The following is a 19,269-nucleotide window of genomic DNA, read 5'->3' as shown; positions in this document are numbered from 1 at the left end:
TACCAACAGAATAAAACGTTCAAGTTTTTCTTCCCTGAGTCTATTTCTTCTAAACTATATCTATTTTAAACATTAGGTGTATGGTATGTGGGGTCGGTAACTTGCCCCCTTTCTTAAATATCATCAAATTTAATACAATATGTAGGGATTTCTTTAGATATTGTCCAAGCTCTCGGTTTAAGGTATAATTAAGACCCAAATTTCAAACGCTAAATATTCATATAGAATTTTTTAACCCCATAATTTGTTTAACGACTTAAAATTACCAATATTTGTATATTTTTCCCAGTAAATTTGTTCTTAAAAAAAGATCAAGAGTAAATTACCCTGAAGTTTACAGTATTTTTTCATTTTGACCATATGGAACTTAGAATAGGTGGTCTAACGCCCCGGGGCATCGCTTAAAATTTTACCCCATTAAAAATAAAAAATAAAATAACAAAAATACAGACTTTACTCTGGTATCAACAGGGGTTTGTTTTTCTCGATTTGAAATTTTCAACGCTATTTACTTTTTTTTTAAATAATGTTTTACATAACTATACCACCAAACACAGGTTTATGACGCGTGTAAAATGCAACCCCACGAATAGACCATAAAAGAAAAATCATTTTAAATGGTACCCTAAGACCCCCGTATATTAACTTTAATCTTTTGTTTTATATTATTGAAGCAAAGTTTGAAAAAGAGAAAATTGGTTTGCGGAAGCGATATCTCTTATTGTTTTAAAAATATTACGTAATTTATATGTATGTATACGCTATTGGAGATGGCGCGAGACTAAATGGGTTAAACGTTAAAATCTATTTTTTTATTTTTTTTTTAAATTTAAACGATTGAACCATTCCCGCGTTTGTAGTATAACCTCAATTACTTTATAATTTATTCAAACGAAATGGTTTTTTTTTTCCTAACCGAAAATTTAAAATTCGTGAGTTTGAAATTACAATATAACCAATAATTTATTTAAAATTTACGTAGGACAATTTGAAAATATTTAAAAATTTCCGGGTCGAGAGAGAGGATACTTCTAAAAACATTGTATCGGTAGTAATTTTGCGTTGGGGTATTTTTAAAAAACCTGGCCGCTTGCAAAAATTAATCGCTACTACATATATACTAATCACGTTTGAAAGGTTACCTACTACGCTAGAATCGTTGTTCTACCTTAAAATAATTCTTGAAGTTGTTAGCTAGTCGTGAGCCAGGTTTTGACGCACAAGTACTTGCCGTGTTAAGTTGTTAACTCCGAAGTATGAATTTTCTTCATATAATTGCATCCTGTTGAAGTTTAAGCAATTTATTTCAAAGTCATTTTACTTATAATATCTTCATAAACTTTAAATACCTTTTTACCATCAAATGTCTTAGGGAAAATTTGAAATCCGCGTTGCAAATTTGGTTAGGGTATCGTATATACCTCGTTACTAGAATCAAGTGACAGAAAACGCGTCGAAAGTTGACTTTGATTTTGACGTTTCAACGTTTTCTATCTACTTGCACGAACGACAATTCGGGACTTGACTTTACTCTTTGAGATCAGAGTAGTTAAACCCCTAAATTTGCGTCCAAGTACTTGAATAGTTTCCTTGGTTGACTCCCCTACCCGCGCAACACTATTTATAAATCCATTTTTGAAGAGGAAGTGAATATCGCAAAAATCATGATGGGTTGCTAGAGTTTTTTTTACAAATCTGTAGTGTGTTACGAAAGGAATATGTACGAGGGGGGGCTCTCTTGTGTTTATACGAAGACCGTAAATCTTATTACTTTTTTGTTAGGTAGGACCGTTTGTATACACACTCCATAAAAGAACGGGATAGCCTCATTAATTAAGGCATGCTAGCGAACACTGTCTTTTTTTTCTGTCCTGTTCTGTCCCGTTTCCCATGGAGGATATACACATATCGTTAGGAGTGGAATAAACTATAGAAAGAGTCAACCCGTAGTGTGTGGTGACTTAATTAAAACGGGTTTTAAAATTAATAACACGGTATCTACTAAGTTATTTATTCCAAGGCGTCTTAAAAATGGCTAGCCCATTTTGGGGGATAGTGTAGTATTAAGTCGTGAAACACAGGCGGTGTGTGTCCACGGTAAAAAGTTTCTTCTTCGTCTGGAGAAATGTTTTTTCTTTTGCCCCACGTGACGAATGTCCGACGACGGTCAGTTCTTATTCTATAATGGGTCTCAGTCTTACTGGGTTTTTGTTCGAAGGGATTTAGTAAGGGCCCCTTGCCTTTGATAAGCGTGTCGAGTGAAATGTGTTAACACTATATCAACGTAATAGGTTTCTTCCGTCCGTAATAGCTGACCGGGAGAGAGCTTCGGGCTTAGCCAATGTCCCTCCCTCCCTACATAGCTCCGAATCAATTCTTTTTCAGCCTAAAAAAAATATAAGGCTCAGTATGAGTTAATACCAAGCTCGAGGCTTAAATCCGTTATTGTGGCGCAACGTGGAGTGTACCTTTGACTTCGATAGCGATTCGTATTGAAAAATATCCATAAATGACTACAGACTGACTTAGTTTCATATTTTCAGGCGAATAACAGTTTCCCCGTATGGGAATTACGGTTCTTTTTGAAGATGAAACTGGATATTGTATTAGGAGAAGGTCGTTTTTGCCAAATAATAAAGAGTAGGAGGCCATTTTGTCTGTCGAACCCATATTGTAACGTATACTGATGCTATTTTCGTGTCCGTAGCGGTGTATTACCATTAGAGTGACGTAGTCTCACGAGCAAAGCAAATATCTTTATGGATATAAATTAGGAGAAGGAACACGAGAAAGTTTTATGTAGACATATTTTATTCGCGAAGAAATAGAGATTTCTCAGAAGCCTTAGTGTGACGTCATTCATGCTATTTGCCCGTAGAACCAAAGCGGGACCAAACATGGCCGCCCGTGACGTTTTACCTAGGCACCGAGATAGCTCTATTCACTATTTAACAACTGTGTTTTACCATAAATGCATTGAACTCTTCCCTAATATGGTTGGTGTTTGCTTAGTTAAAACAGAAGATAAAAAAACCCTTAGAAGTATATTACTGCGAGGTTCAACGTGTCTCCCTCCCTTCACTGGTGCCAATGGAGACGCGTAACTTCAATGCAAGTTATTACGAAACTTCTGGTTGGCTATAGGCATTGCATATAAGGGGGATCGTAAGAGTGAGTCCAACACCTTACTAGCTTTTCGTGATTCTAAAAACAACCTCTTCGTAAAATAAACATCGGTGCATAAGAGGAAAGAGCAAAAAAAAAAATCAATGTCGGAAGTAATATCAGGGGGGGTGGAATTAATTCCAACCCCAGTTTCTCTCTCTCTCTTTTTTTATCCCAAGCACTTTGGATGTTTTTGCACTTTAAGGCCTAGAAGGAAATGGGGGAGAAATAAGGTTTACATTTCAGTTCCTCCTTCTCTTCCTCGCCTTAAAGTTTTAGGGAACGACCCGTTTAAAAATACATCGAGCGAAACTCAAAAATGACCCCGTATAAAGTTACGTATTTTGGGCAAATGTACTTGGGCCATTATATTACACTTTGAAAAAGAGAGAGAAAAAAGTAAACGGTGAGAATTACTAATTGGATGATCTTACCTGGATCTCTGAATTTTTCAGCTGAAGATTAATAGTGGCTTTTCTTTTTCTTCTACTTAAGTACAACTGTTATTTTAGAATAACTATAATATAAAACTATTATCTTACAAAGGACGTATGTTTTACCTTTTCTCCAAGACTTATTTTTTTTTACTTATTTTATGTAAAGTATGTTTCATCCAGCCTTTTTAATGTCGTGCCTTGGTCGAGCTCAGATTCTGTTGAGTAACGATACGTATTTGGTTCTGCCCTGAACGAAAAAAAAAAAGAAAGATATAAAACCAACCTGGAATATTACCTAATATATTATACATTCAAATTGACCTACTGGGAGTAGTTCGTCTAAAGACAACGCCAAGTTCAACCCAGCCATCGTCAAAATGGTTTTGTAAAATATAGAAAGGTAGACGCATCCCAGTCTAGTCAACTACTTTATCATATTCGGGGTTTACATTGGGTATCTAAGCGCCGTTTATTCCACTCTGTTGAATTTTATATCCGAGATACTTTGCCTTTTACGAGCGTGCTTTTTACTGTACCTGAATAAATGGGGGAAAACCCTTGATAGTTTGGGGATATTTTCATTTTTATTAAATTAAATTTTTTTTATAATTATCTATAAAAGTAAGGCCACAAGAGCTAAAGAAATTATAGAGAAAAAAAAAGACCAAATTTGGTTGTAGAAACAAGATAAAGGATGATTTTGAATGAAGTAATACAGTAAATCTCTTTATTGTTTTCGATTTGTGGAACGGAAGTCACGTGGTGTACTGGCGCATGCGATATTAAAGGAACCACGCTACATTTCCTCTTGAAGGAACATTATAGTAATTTTCAATTAATATACTATAGTAAAGTGCGAGGGCAAATGTTACTGTAGAATCGGGTTGTAAATTCGCTTTACAACATGGCCAACGTTGGTAATATATTTCGTTACAAAATGGGGTATTGCCTCGTTGGCTAATATCTTTGGGGGGGGGGGTGCTGCTGCTGCTAAAGCTCGGTGGAGTCAGGTTTCCGTAACGCGTTTATCGGCCGAGAATGAGAAAGAGAATGGACCTGGAAATCGGATACCCACTATTCCTATACGCCGCCCGCCCGCCCGAGCTCGCGAGGAATGATGGGTAAGGGTATTATATAGGGGACGCCAGGGCCGGTTTTGATCCGTGATGAACGCTATCGACGCCTGCGCAAACCCCCGTTTTCCCCCTTTCCCCTCCCCTAATGGAGTTGGCCCTTTATTGAACCTTTGCAGAAACTGGAGCTCTTTTCCATTTGACGCCGTTCTCTCTCTCTATGTGTATGTGTACTAAAAGCGAGAGTCTGTAATAGATGAGATGATTGAAGAGTTGACTGTTATAGTGTCTAATACAGGCTCTAGATGGCGCTGGTCTGAACGCGTCACTGTAGTGCAATACGTGGTTGGTGCCTTCGCGATCCTTCATGGAAGGTATAAATGATATCGTTAAATCAATCTCAACCACCCGCTCTAGCGCAACTTTGCTAAACACGAGTGAGTGTTGCCCGAGAGGAAACGAAAGAATAGTTCTGGGGATGCTCGGAATCAAAACGGAAATGATAGCTCACGCGTTTTGGACTCTCATCTTTTCTTTTTTTTTTCCTCCCCCAACTTTGATCTTCTCTCCAGCCCTACCTCTCCCTTCTCAGTTTTTCTTCCCAAGTTTGCCCTAAAACAAAAAGGAACCCCGCTCAGAAGAAGTGGTGGTCGTGGTGTTAGTATTGGAAGGTTTTCTATAGGCACTCAGGGTAGATTCGCTCGAACCGGCGACCGGCCTTTGTATTTTTGGTGTATTTGTTTTATGGCGTTTTACGCCTTAGGAAAATACATTAGTACATTCTAATGCCCAGAGTCTATGGCCCCCTTCTTTCCGTCTTCAAAGTCTGTAGGGAAATCTCAGATATACATGACTACTATGATTTTTTTTTTAAAGAAACAGTTTTCTTTACTTATCCGTAATATTTGATGCTTTAAAAGCGTTGCAAGGTCTATTCTTGTTTTGATTCAGATGCAGAAGCATTTTGTAGATTAATATGCGCAATTATTGATGAATTTTTGCATAAATTGGGATGAAATTGATTTAGAAATTAAAGGGAATGTGAAGTAGTTTGCTCTCCTCGAATGAATGAACATTTCTTTATCACTTTAAAGGGGGATATCCGGCCATATTGAACTACAAATCATTACCTAATTACTTTCGATTGTAGATATATACTAATTATCGTAATTTATTCATAAACTTGCGTCTGGAAGAACCCCCAACAGATTCTTCTTATAGGAATAAAATAAAAAGATTATTTCTTCATTTCAATATTCAAGGATAAAAATATATTTTCTTTCTTTTCATATATATATATATATATATATATATATATATGACATTCTGAAAGGTTCCTAAATTTTTATCTTATATTCGGAAATATTTTCATAAAAACAAACATCTCCAAGATTCGGAGGCATCTAGGAATTTTTGTCCGCTTTAAAAGGAATTTTAATAACGTATATCTAAGCTAGAATAGACATTTTTTCTCTCCAAAGTTCTTCTTTTTCATCCGTAACGAGATGAATCCTTACTTTGCCAAGGGATAAAAAGAAAAGAAATTGGTTCGATTCGGTCAAAAATCGATAAAATAAAAAAAACTAGACGTCGTTGAATCCCGATGGTTTCTCCTTAGTTTAATATGAAAAGACGCGGTAGCGTTTGGGTTTTAACGTGAATTTATTCCATTTTACTAATAATGTTTAATTTATTTATAATTTTGAATATTTTGTTGATAATTAAATATACAGTGCAAATATTTATTTTCCAAAGCTTACATCTTGATAAAAATATTTTTCAATATTCTTGGTAGAATTGATAAAAATCCTCTTCTTATTGTAGAAAAGATGAAAAAAAAGGTTTATTTTTACATTCCAAAGATGAGCTTTCCATCTTATTTCTTTTCTGCCATTTTTTTTTTGCTATGTATTTCTTCATACATAATATACACACAGAGAGAGAGTTCTAAGGGATAAAGCTTGCGCTCTGCTATTCAATCTGATCTTGGTGCCGCGGGTTAGCGAGCCCAGCTATAAATTCAACTGCTTGCCCTCTCACCCCTTTACTCTCTCGCTTCTATTTATCAAAATTGAACCAGCGCCACGAGGCACAAAAAAGTATACTATGGAGCATGTACGTAATGTTTAGGGATAAAATTCATCTTTGCTAAAGTTCTAAATAGAATAAATAACTAGTTAATAAATAGGTGCTTTATTTTAAAATATTTGTCGTTAGCATTTTAGGAAAGACAAATTTGAAACTTTCCTAGTGCTACTAACTCTTCCATTCTCTGTTGTCCAATCATCAGCACCACTTCTGTTGAGACATATAATATTAAATTGCAATTAAAAACTACATAATCAATCAACAGACTAAGACTTTAAATTCTATTGGGTTAAATTATTTCTTACATTTGTGTCAAAATGTATCTTTATACCCAGTTAGGGAATTTTCAACAATACGCTGGTTCTCTCTGCGAATTTTCAATTGAGTATAAGAGACCTTTTTTCTTTACAAACACTGTATTCCGCTTTCTTCTTCTTGTTCTTTTATCCGACTGGTGATATAATAGAAGATTCTTTTTGATATTCGTCGCGAGAAAGCGAGCGCGGATCTGGATGCTGGGATAGGATTTTGATGGAAAAAATATAAATTCTGATTGCGTGTCTGGCATGTTTAGAAGGTCTTACATGCGTGTCCCTATAGATGTATGTAGGCAGAGATTGGTGTTTGCCCCTTTCCCCCTCAGCCCCCCCCCTCCGGTACAGCGTAAATTGTAAAAACTGCATCTATATATTCTTGGAATTGGAATCGATAGTTTGTTTTGATATTGAAAATGTCACATGTCGGGGTATTTTTTTCTTAAGCCTATATTTTCTTCGAATTTTATTTATTTTGTTTAGTACAGAAGTCTTTAATTTGAAGTAAAACATACATGTTGTTAAATTTGTACTGTTTTCGTTATAAATTTTAAAACAGTATATTGTTTGTTCTTCAAATTTAATCGACTTCTGTTTTGTATACTTTGTGTACCAACTCATTCTTTATTGAAACGTTTAACTAATAATAAATTTTAAATTTTTTTCTCTTTCTAGGTAAGAAATCGTTTCTTGTTATCTCTTTGATTGTTATTGTTCCGATCCACGATGTCATACTTTACGGTATCGTTGATTTTAATTATTATAAATTAAATATTAACTTTCGAGTCCGACAAAGTAAGACTAAACCAATTTAGGAAACCTTTAAAGTTACCAAAATGCAGCTCAAAAAATTTTTCCCAAAAGGCTTCTAATATAACTTCGGGCGAAAATTAACTGAATTTTAATTGAACACTATTAATTATAAAATATTACGTAACTTTTAAGTTAGAATAGGGAAGTCTTTGGTCTCGCGTACACGTAGGCGTTAATACAACAAATTAACCTCCATTGAAAAAAATAAGTTAACATCTCAAAATTTGGGTCAACCGAAATATCAGTGGGGAAATGAACGACTTTCTTTAAATAATCAAACTTTAGGCCTAGTTTTTTACCCCGAAGTTAAGTTTCGAAATAAATTTATATACCGGTATATAAAATTAAATACGGTTGAGGAAAAGAGATTTAAAATTCAATAGTATCAGTTCGGAAGATGAGAAAATAGAAATTTGATTTAATTCCAAATTATTTTCCTTGTAATTTAATTGATCGTTAACTCCCCTTAATGCAAGAGCAGTTTACAAAATATATAACAGAGACTCCCTTATAGCGTTCTTCGTTACACTTGTTAGTAAACACGCCAGGTTATTACCAACTGCGCTTGAAAGTTTGGGGTGCGAAATATGACGCGTTTAGTGAAACTAGTTTCCCGTATTTATTTATTTTTTTTTATTTTGTCGTAAATTAATTTCTCTTGATTATAATTAACGTAAAAATGCGATATAGAAACTTGGCTCATTTCCTCAATCATTGCGGGGAGGCTAATTAGCGATTCCAGATATCGTAACGTCACGTGATTGCGATTAAAATTGCCAGCCCCCCCATCTCGCTCTCTCTGTTTTGAATTATAATGTACGTAATGAATATCATAATGATCCCTCCGTCGTAATCTTGAAACTAATCTAAGAGGAATATTTTAAAAATATGCTAAACAGATTGAGCAATAAGTTTTAATTCAAATTAGAGAATAATTTGCGACTTTCGCCATTTTCCGCCTTGCCAAGTTTTACGTTTCTATACGGAACAAATTAGGCTTAAGTTGAGGTAATCTAGTTACCATATTTTCATTGTTAGGGAAATATATTTAACCATTACTTCCTTGGTATAGCAATTCGAATAGTAATATTACTAGTATAGTAGGTAGTTTGTGAATTGTTAAGTTTCAAGGTTTTTGTAATCATTTAGTTTTTCGTGGTAATTTGTTCCTTAAAATCGATTTTAATCGCCGATTTAAATTCTGAAAGTTACGCTAGCTACTGTAAAACGCGCGGTAATTAGTAACTGTGTTCATTTGGAGGCCGAAATGAATAAACTTAAGATTAAAATCATTTTGAAACAGGTACAAATCAGGCCATTTAATTTTTTTAGAATGTTTATATTTTTAATTAGGGTAATAATTTTTTATCGTGGAACATTAAAATTATTAGGCATTGAAAAAGAAATTACAAATACCAATCAATCTTTCTGGGTAATTAAAAGGGTATTTCTAATTATGCACGCAGTTTCATAGGGTCTGAAGTTTACCATATTCTATTTTTCTCGTCGGCAGTCAGTCGGTATCCCAGTAATGTTTTTTTTCTTCCTAACCTTGGGAGTGATTATTTTCTATGCAAATTTATATATGTATATATTTTCCATCCCTATAATTTTATGCTCATAGAGTTTCAATTTCCATCCTCATGAGTCTGTGAATTTTTCGGGGTTTTGACGGTGGTGGTAAATTTAAAATCCCTTTTGGTTTTCCAGCCTAGCTTCCTATTATTATTATTCGAAAGGGGGGAGTTTGGGGAATCTAGATCCCATAGAAGAAGGGGTTAGGCCTTGCCTAGTACCCAATTAGGAGTTGATAGAACATTCTATCGACCCGGTAATGGGTTTTATCTCTCTCTCTCTCTCTCTCTCTCTCTCTCTCTCTCTCTCTCTCTCTCTCTCTCTCTCTCTCTCTCTCTCTCTCTCCGTTTTCCCCCTTGGGGTAACTCCGTTCCTAACCGAGGAGGCTTCGATCTCATTTTTTTTCCCTTCTTCTGCTAGTTACCCCTTTATCCCGGAGCTAGGGCGAATGCCCTCCCTGAATCCTTTCTTAAAAAAATCTGCTTAGACTACGTAATTAATTGAGCCGGGAGGTAATGTTAGCCAGGTAGGCATCTTATATCCAATCAGCTTTATTCTTCGTTAGCTCGGTTTTTTTTTTCATTTTTTTTAGGTTTCAATCTCCCTTTTTTATCTTCTCTTTCTTTGTGTGATGGAGAATGGTACCATTGAATATGAACTTGGATTGAAACGGATCAGGGAAAATTACAGATCTTTGGGAGAAGTCAGGGAAAAGTCAGGGAATATGAACTTGAATTGAAACGGATCAGGGAAAATTACAGATCTTTGGGAGAAGTTAGGGAAAAGTCAGGGAATATGAACTTGTATTGAAACGGATCAGGGAAACTTACAGATCTTTGGGAGAAGTTAGGGAAAAGTCAGGGAATATGAACTTGGATTGAAACGTATCAGGGAAACTTACAGATCTTTGGGGAGAAGTTAGGGAAAAGTCAGGGAATATGAACTTGGATTGAAACGGATCAGGGAAACTTACAGATCTTTGGGAAAAGTTAGGGAATATGAACTTGGATTGAAACGAAAAGGGTTCTTGGTTTTACGAAAACCCCAACTCTGAATTGTTACGCCATTAAATTAAAACATAACACTAGTTGACTTATTTGTAAAAAAATAAGATCATAGAGAGTCAGTTTCAAATAGATTATCATCCATCAATATATAAAAACTATTTTCCTATTTCTGCAATTCAAATTATTTATCTCCGTGCCGCTCAGTCTAGCTTTCAAAAGAAAGAAAAAAAAACTAATTTTCCTTTTTAGTCATCCTTTTACTTTGTTGTTAAATTATCATATTTGGCGGGCAGCCGCGGCCCATGGTCGTCACGATGGGTGCTGCTGATGTTTCTGTCCCCCCCCCAATCCTCTATTCCATACCCGGACACCGATTCATCCCCCCCCCTCCCAAAGAAAAAAGAGATCTTCTGGCTGGCAGACGGGCTAAAGGGGTGGCTTGCTCATTAACATAATAAAGTCGTTTATATTTTTGACTACTCTTATTTTAAGTATACGCTTGAAAGACGTTAGGGGGAATACTGGAAACGAAAATGAAATGTAGGCCCTTCCTTAGATGAATTCAACTGAAAGAAATATTCTTGCAATTATCATCTCTTGAGGTCACTTAAGATGCTATACTGTATTATTATTTTATTATTTTTTTATATATATAGATTTTTTTTTATTTGAGATAATTTGCCCACAAAAACCGGGCCGGGTTTAACCGGGCTTGGTTTTAGGGGAGAGGGGAGAGAGAGTTTGGTGCTAATTTTCTACGGTTCGTGGTGAACGTGAAAAAACACTAGAATTACGCGTGACTGTACATACCGCAAATGTTTATTTATTACCAAGTGCGTGATTGAAACGTTTATTTTAAGGTTAGATACTAAAAATATTGATTTACAAAGCTGAAATATTGACCGAAGTATAAAGTTTAAAATTAGAATTACTTTTGTTGCAATACCTGAACTTAATCGAATATTTTTAGAGAACAAGCGAGTCTATTCAATTCTTAAGATTCGACCTATTTTGTCTAAAAATAGGCCAAATTTAGTCTAGAAACTCATTCCATCTTTAAATAAAGAAAAGTGAGAGATAGAGAGAGGAAGGGTTTTAACTTTTAACTCACTCAAAACGATTATTCTAGAATAAACTACGCATAGTACTATTCTCTCAAAGATTAAATCTTTTTCATTTTTTTTTTCATTCGGTATTTGTTCAAGTGGAAGAAACGCCGAGAATTTTTATAAAAGAATAGAAATCTAATTCTTGAAGTGTCTACTACTTAATACTTATCAAAACCACCAGTTAAGCTAAAATAAAAGTTAGTGAATCTCACAATACACTCGTGTTCAAAATGCAAACCAAGACCCTTGCCCTGATAGAAATACAATCAGTATCCCAGTAGATACTGCATGCGCATGGACTCTAAAAGAAATTTGCTGGCGAAATGCAAGATCAACTTTGAGAAATATACTTCCCCGAGAAGGACTTGGAAGGGGGGGGGGGTAGTATAAGTTGGGAGGGGGGAGAGAATATTCTAAAAAAGACGAATTGATGATTGAAGAGTCTTTACTTTAGCATGGGAAAGAGATTTAGCTCATTCTTTATTACCTTAGCTTTCTTCTGGCCGCTCTCTTTAAGTACCTATTATGAAAAATGTAATTTCCCCAAAATTCTTTTCTTTTTTATATTCCTTATATTCTTTTTTATTTTATTTTATATCATATATATATATATAGTAGAGACCGAGAGAGAGAGTTAGGAATAGGGGGTTAATATTTTTTTCTTGGATTCTTCAACGGAATACAAAACCCAAAATCGTTAAACAGGCAAGCTAGGGCCTAATGTTTCTGGAACGCACTGCGCTCTCCCTAGCTGCTCAGTGCTCTCCTGGAGTAGCGTAGAAAGAAGAAAGTAAGAAAACTGGCTCCAGAGTGTGCTCTGGTGCAGCCTGGATTTGATGGAGGGTAGGAAGGAGTTCAGGGGGGAATGAAACCCATTTAGGATTTTTCTTAATCTCCCGGTTAGTCCCGGACTCTCTCTCTCTCTCTCTCTTTAAAAGATTTGAGTTCCTTGATTAATAGGGACCCCCTAAATTAAAATAAAAATAACGTTTTCTCCGTAGCTAGACTCTAGTACTGTTAGAGTAAAATATCGTTACTTTTTATATGAAGGAAAAGCGAAGTTAAAACAATTTCCCGTTAAACTAATGATTCCAGATTTTTGCTCTCGTTTTTTCTTTCTTTCCCTCAAAGTCGATGCGTTATTTTATAAGTATACCGTGATGGAGAGAGAAAGTGAATTTATGGAAACTACACACGGATATTTTTAAAAGAGCTTTGACTTTTTTATACTCGTTAATAGAATGATTTGAAACATTTGTTTTCCGTCGAATATTCAAACGGAAATGGAATTATAAATGTTGCATTACTTTTTAAAATGTTTGTTGTTGGATCCTTACAAAGAAAAATCGCCGTAGTTCTTTGAATCGTTATAATTCAAACCCGGTTAGTCTGGTTTAAGAAACTTGGAAAGGGTTGAACTTGAGTTTGAGTCGCTGTTTCCATTGGCCACTTAAATCTCTTATTTATTTTTTTCTTCTTGGAAGTAAACAAAAACAAAATATATGGTAAGGCGGAGAAGAACACGTTGTCGTTACACGCTACGTCGATCCCGGCATTCTGGCGCGTAAAGGAAACTAGCTCAATTTTTACCACCAGTTTCATCTAGGGGTCAAAACTAAAATACCGGCAAACATTTGAATTCGACTTTTATTTCTTACTTCCTGCGTGCAAGCAAAACTCGTGGAACTTTCAAAATAGTGTAGCTTATTTAAACTGCTTAGGCTTTAACCCTTGACCTCTTGCTGGTTTTGAATTTGAAAGGTCAAAGGACAATGGAGTGAGTTTTACTGAGTCTCTTCGGAAGTAGAGTAACTAGAAGTCGTTAAGTTAATAAAGGGCTATAGTTTACTTCCTCCGAGATCTTTCTTCAGTTAGGACCGTGGTTCTTTAGCTAGACAATCTCTGTGGCATTTTACAACGATAGCTTTTGGTCAAACTGCTTAGAAATGACCCATCAGTGTTAACCGATGAAAGGAACAACAACGTATCAGGGTCTCGACCGAGAGTGTGATACCCAAGTAGCGTATGAGAGAAAGAGGGAGAAGGCATTTGTTCAGGGGTAGCTAAGAAAACACAAAACCTTTCAGTCTCATACCCCTACTTTTCTAGGCTTGTGGGGGTCTTGGTTGCGTCGCGTTTTCCTACGGGCAAAGTTTTTCTTTCCCAATTTATGGAAATTTCTCTTCCTTCTTCGCTTATTCTTTTTTTCTTCTTCTTCTTCTTCCAACAAAAATCGATTTACTCGAAACCACCCGCCAAATAAGGCAAAGAAAAAGCAGCTTCGTTCTGGTATAGAGCTATTGCAGCATTGCGTTATTGCGCGTCGTTGCTTGGAAAACTCTGGATCTGAAAGACCCCAAACATGGAACTTGCAATTTATCGTATGATCGCCTGCTTAGACCGGGCTACCAGTGTGAATGGCCTACAAAAACTTCTCTACGCAATTATATATATATACGTTTTTGTCCTTAAGATCAAATGTAAACAAAATAAATGGCTGTGTGTGTATAATGACTACAGTATATCTTTCCTACATCTCGCCTCGTAAACTGTCCGTATTGCGTGACTGTTATTTTGGTTATGGTTGTAGCGTCCTCTAACTTGTGTGGAATATTGGACTTTTCCATAACTAAGGTGTTTCGTACGACGTCGATTTTACTATGTTTCCCGTATAACCTTAATTAAAGGGGTATACGCGAATAGCGAGACCAGTCATTTGAGGTTAAGCGTAGTGGTCCTAAAAGCGTCCGGGTTTTCTTAATAGGGTTACGCTATATTAAACCTTAAACGCGTTTTCGGACAACGTTAACCGTACGTAGTGTAATAAATTTGGACAGGAATATTGGACCAAGTCCTGAGCTACATTTTTGATGACCGTTGTTAAAGACATTATTATACAGTCCAAGCTCCTTCATATTGTAAGATCAATACTGCTAAGTAATTTCTAAGGTGGCTTGTGATAATTGAATAACTTCATGATTGTAGTACGCGGTGTCCATTGCGGTATACTAAGGAACTGACCTTCCTATAGAGTTCGTAGACATTCTCAGCGAAGTCGACCGTGTGTTTTAGGTTTTAGCAGTCTGAAAGACCTCTATAAGGTTTCCACAAACCCCCAAAGAAAAAGTAGCGAGAAGAAAACGTCCATTAGACGCGGTAGCCGTCTTCCAAGAACAAGAGAGGATATTGTGGCTGTCCCATTAAGAAAATACTACGAAAACAAAGCGTAATCTTTCCTACATCGCGTACGATTGAGCTTAGCGTTAAACTTTACCGAATTTCGCAACTGGTACCATACCAGGCCCAATAAAGACTCGTAGCAAACGATCTTCGTAACGCTAACGACGGTTTGCAGTTGACTTAAAGCCGATACTAAGGTTAAATTCTAACCAGATGAGACGTTAGGGATTGCCCCCTGGCTATACTGAAAAGCATTCTCGCCATTTAACTTAACGGGAAAACAAGGAAAATGGCGCGGACACCGACACCTTTTAATACTGGTACATGGAAGTGGGCAAGCCATCCAGAGTTGCCATTCCGGTGTGGGTACTGGTTGGCTACACGTAGGCAGGCAGGCTTCTGACCGAAACTAGGGCTAAGATATTGATCAAGGGAACGTAGTTTACGGTAGCCGGTAGGGGACAGATTCTAATAATAGGCCAAGACGAGCGTCCAGGGAACCTACCTACTCCACACACTCTCTCGCTTCCTAGCTCGGAGTATATCGGCCTAACGATGCCCTGATCCGCCAGCTAGGGATGACGTTATAGGAAGCGACACCTGGTTGAAATGGACCACCCTTAGTTTTCTCCTTTTCCTCTCCATACTACCTTTCTACTGGCCATCAACTAGGTGGATAGGATAGCTCTCGCACTTTTTTGTTATATTTGCAGTTTATGTACGAGAAAGTTTCTCCTATACTTGGAAACCGGACACTTTTTCAAAGCACGTTTTTTCCCCCTTATTTTTTCTCTAAAGAATGTACAAACTTAAGAAAACTAAATCCCGGAGATCTTTTGCTAGCCAAATATGTAGACGCGGCCATTGGTCAAAAGAAGAGGAAAAAGTACGCCAGCTTTTACGATGGAAGAATTTGTCCCCTTAATGGCGACTGGTTGTTTAGGAACGGGATTTGCGAGGCTACCTCCATTTTAGTGACTTTAAACCCCGCTTTCAGAGGCATTACGATGTCTGTTTTAGTAATATTAATCTAAATGTGGTTCCTTTAAAGATCCCAAATCAAGGGTAATCTATTCCCACCATCATTAGGTTCCTTGTTTACAAGATATTTCTAAGAGCAATACTGTTCCTTAATTACATTAATCCTGAGAATGACGTCCATCTATAAATTTTAGGATCTAACGTCTAATGCCAACGGGAAAAAGTTTATTTTTTGTGTGTGGCCCCCTGGCACAGGGCTTGTTTTAATAAGGCAGAACCTACCATTAGTTAAGGAACCTAAGTAGCCAGCAGCGGCAGCCTAGCTAGCATTAGCACACATGCAATGCTCGCTTTATAAATATCCTCCTAACTTTTATAAGCTCTACAATTTATTTTTGGCCAACCGCCGCATTACCAGCTCTAGCGAAAAGTAGGCCACGTTATTTCGTCCGTATACTTCTCGCATTCAGACAGTGGTCCCCTTATTTTATCGCCTTGCCCGGCGTTTGCTCTATAACAGAAATAAAATCACTCGAAATTTTCCTTAATTCTTTCGTGGACTATATCCAACAACGTTCCTTTTGAGGTACTACTAGGCCTACAATATTATATATATATATATATAACTTCGAGCTTACCTACTTTTGTATTATACCGAGAAAAAACCGCGTTTAATTTTTCTACTTCTTTTTCGGCGCGGTCGCAGCCAGTTTAACTCTTTCTGACGTGAAACGAGAAGCGTCCAATAGACGTTTTTGATCAAATCACGCGTTAAATCGTACCGGCTTTACCCCTTTTTCTAAATTATAAGTTTGTTCGAGGCTGTAATAGAATTTCTCGTGCTTTCAGTCGAAATAGTCTATGGTCTCGCGCCATTGCCATCTCCGGCACTCGTAATTTATTAGGCCATTTCTTATTCAGAGTAAAAAACACGAAAATGAAAGTAAAGAATGAGGGGGGGCGAGGGTGGTGGTAGGAAAGGGGTAGACGAAGACGAGAGGAAAAATATGAAGCCAACCATCACATTAACTTTCTTTATTTTCTTCTCTCTCAACCCTTTTTGGGTTTTCCTGGAAGTATAAAAATGGTAAAAAATAGTGTCTCATAAAAAAAAAGAACCTCTAGCGTATAATAATGTTTTACGATGTCCCGTATTCCCATGTGTACCCAAGCTGGCAGCCAATATAGACTTAAAGTAAAGAGGGAACATCTGATGTGGTTAGACGGAATTAAAGGCGGATTATTTATTGAAAATAAGACAGTCTGATAAGGTACAAACCTTCCTTGATGTCTTACGTCTGGCAGGACGTAGGAATTTCTTTGTGTACCTTTAAACATTTATTTTCTGAAACTCGGTAATTGCGTAGATTGTAACTTATAGCGGGGGGTTGGTGGGGGAGGGGGGTTAGTGTCCCATGTCCTTTATCTTTATTTTATCCCCTTTTATACTCTGTACTATCCTTTCTTTTTTGTCTTTGAACCACGCGCCGTTCGTAACTCGGGGAAGGTTCTTCTCGCCCGAGTTACTTTGATTAGGAGTCCCCTTGATTCTGGATCGAATAATGGCGTGCTCAGGCCGCTTGATGAGCGTAAGGGAGAATCCCTCCTCGCTCTAGCATGCTCCAGGCGCCGCTCTCTCTCTCTCTCGCTCCAGCGTCATTCTGTCCACCCTCTAGTGCCCATAGCCCACCCTCAACCCTTAGTTATCCACCGGCTTTACTGCGAAACTATACTCGTAGAATCACTGTCACCTAAGACTACTAGCGAAGGCTTAACGACGATGGTATGTCCTTTACGTTAGTTTCGAGTAACGTTCCCTCTCGGCTTTGGGGCCCGCTTTCGAGAGTAGAGTATGACGTTGTCCCTTATATATAGCGAAGAATTACTCTCTATATAGCTTCGTTACCGGGGTAACCACCGACTTGGCTATGGTTTCAGTTTGAACAACGTCTGAAGGCGCGTTACATTACATCTTGGCCCATAGACATCGCGTGTAAGTTTATGCCTGGTTTGACCTCAAGGTGAGAAATTGTTTTACTACGCTTCAGTCCAGGTATACGTTGAAATTACCAACGTGTACCGTCGAAATTTAGCGCTTCCAAGAGTGCGAGTCGTTCGTTTTCGCTTCGCAGGTGTGAATAAATGACCGCCACTCGAGCCCTGACCAAATAAAAAAAATATACATCTAACCAAGCAACCCTTTTTGGTCCCATCTTCCTAGCTTTGTTTTCTTTTTTCTTTTGGGCTAGGCAGTTTATATCAGTAAGCCTACAGCGTATCGGGCGGGATTTTTTATTACGTTGCACCCTCTGGTGAACACACACCATCGAGTTCTGGACATTTGCAATTGATGATAATAAAGAAACCTATAAATTAGGGGGAACCCTTCTTCCTTTCCTTGACTAGTAAGAACCCCTTGAGCAACACGGGCCACCGTTTCTACCAAAGGAGCTAGCTCTAGTTTTTACCGTTGGAAAAAGACCCCCCCCTCTTTTTCCCCCGCCCCTAGTGCTTTTGGCGCGCTTTGTTCATTTATTAGGTAGACAATGTTAGTCCCTTTTGACCTTTTCCCGGATTAATACCGGCGTAAAGCTCTAATGAAAATATATATTAGTATTAGGGATTTTTTTTTTTGTTTTTGCTGTTGTTTTACAAAAGGATCCGGGTTGCTTGGTTTTTACCGAGGATTAGTGCTAATTCTTGTTGCCCTGATGTATATTTATATATATCCTTGTTGTTATATCTTAATTCTTAATATACCGCGTCTTATTGATTGAGTTAAATGAACGTAATAGTATTAGGACTAGAATAGAAAGATAAATATTGGATTTCTTTCTAAAAAAAAAGTCCAATGGAAAATTTCATATTTTCCAACTGAATGTTTTTTGGTTAATCTTTTATTATTTTATTTAAACACGATTTTCCCTGTTTAATAGTTAAGTCGATTAATCGATTTTTTAGAGCTGTAGCAACGCGGCGTTCACTAAACCTTTGTGAATGAGCTTAATGTGTCTGTTGTGGTTCTAAAAAAATTCACCTGACGTTACCTGACTTTTAATGGTTTTCTTTTCTTATAAAATCTAAAATTTAAATTTCGCCAATTTCTATCAATATTGATCTAAAAATCCAACTCTTTTCTTCCACCAGTCCTAATTTGCTTTAGGTTAATATTCCCAAACTTTTAAACGATTACCTTTAATGAAAGACTAAATTCCGACTGGTTTTCCCCTTTTTTATTTTCTTAAAAATTCTTCAAAATACGAAAATCAAGGCCAAATTTTCTGATAATTTAATGAAAAATAAAATAAATTCAACAGAAAATTCCCTTCTTGTTATGTCTCTCCCTTCCGAGGAAAAAAAGTTTGATCACACGCGACAACCAACACTCTTTTGATAAAAAAAGTTTTGATTCGAAACGTCAAAACAAATCGTTAAAACTTTACTGGGGTTCTTATTGTCAAAGTGGAAAAGTCCCTCTATTATTTCAAACTAGTACCGAAACTGCTATAGTATTCAATTAAAAGAAC

General features: G+C 36.8%; 1 protein-coding gene across 11 annotated transcripts in view; it reads left to right on the top strand.

The window, feature by feature from the left end:
* The window catches only part of Reph (Regulator of eph expression), a 312,486-nt gene that overhangs the window by 215,305 nt on the left and 77,912 nt on the right, over positions 1–19,269 (top strand). The window contains exon 1 of one of the 11 annotated variants that reach the window (XM_089841137.1): positions 7,765–7,818. The exons of the other annotated variants lie outside the window; for them this stretch is intronic. Coding sequence (XP_089697263.1) covers positions 7,804–7,818 — 15 coding nt within the window. The 5' untranslated portion in view covers positions 7,765–7,803. Of the gene's footprint in view, positions 1–7,764; positions 7,819–19,269 lie in introns of those variants that run through there. 11 annotated transcript variants of the gene reach the window in all.

Source organism: Phalangium opilio, unplaced genomic scaffold (genome assembly GCF_054372755.1).
Source record: "Phalangium opilio isolate 3A_F unplaced genomic scaffold, DU_Popi_V2 ptg000003l_1, whole genome shotgun sequence".
Classification (NCBI taxonomy): Eukaryota; Metazoa; Arthropoda; class Arachnida; order Opiliones; family Phalangiidae; genus Phalangium; species Phalangium opilio.
The sequence above is the reverse complement of the archived record's forward strand: the minus strand, read 5'-3'. Positions and strand labels throughout refer to the sequence as shown.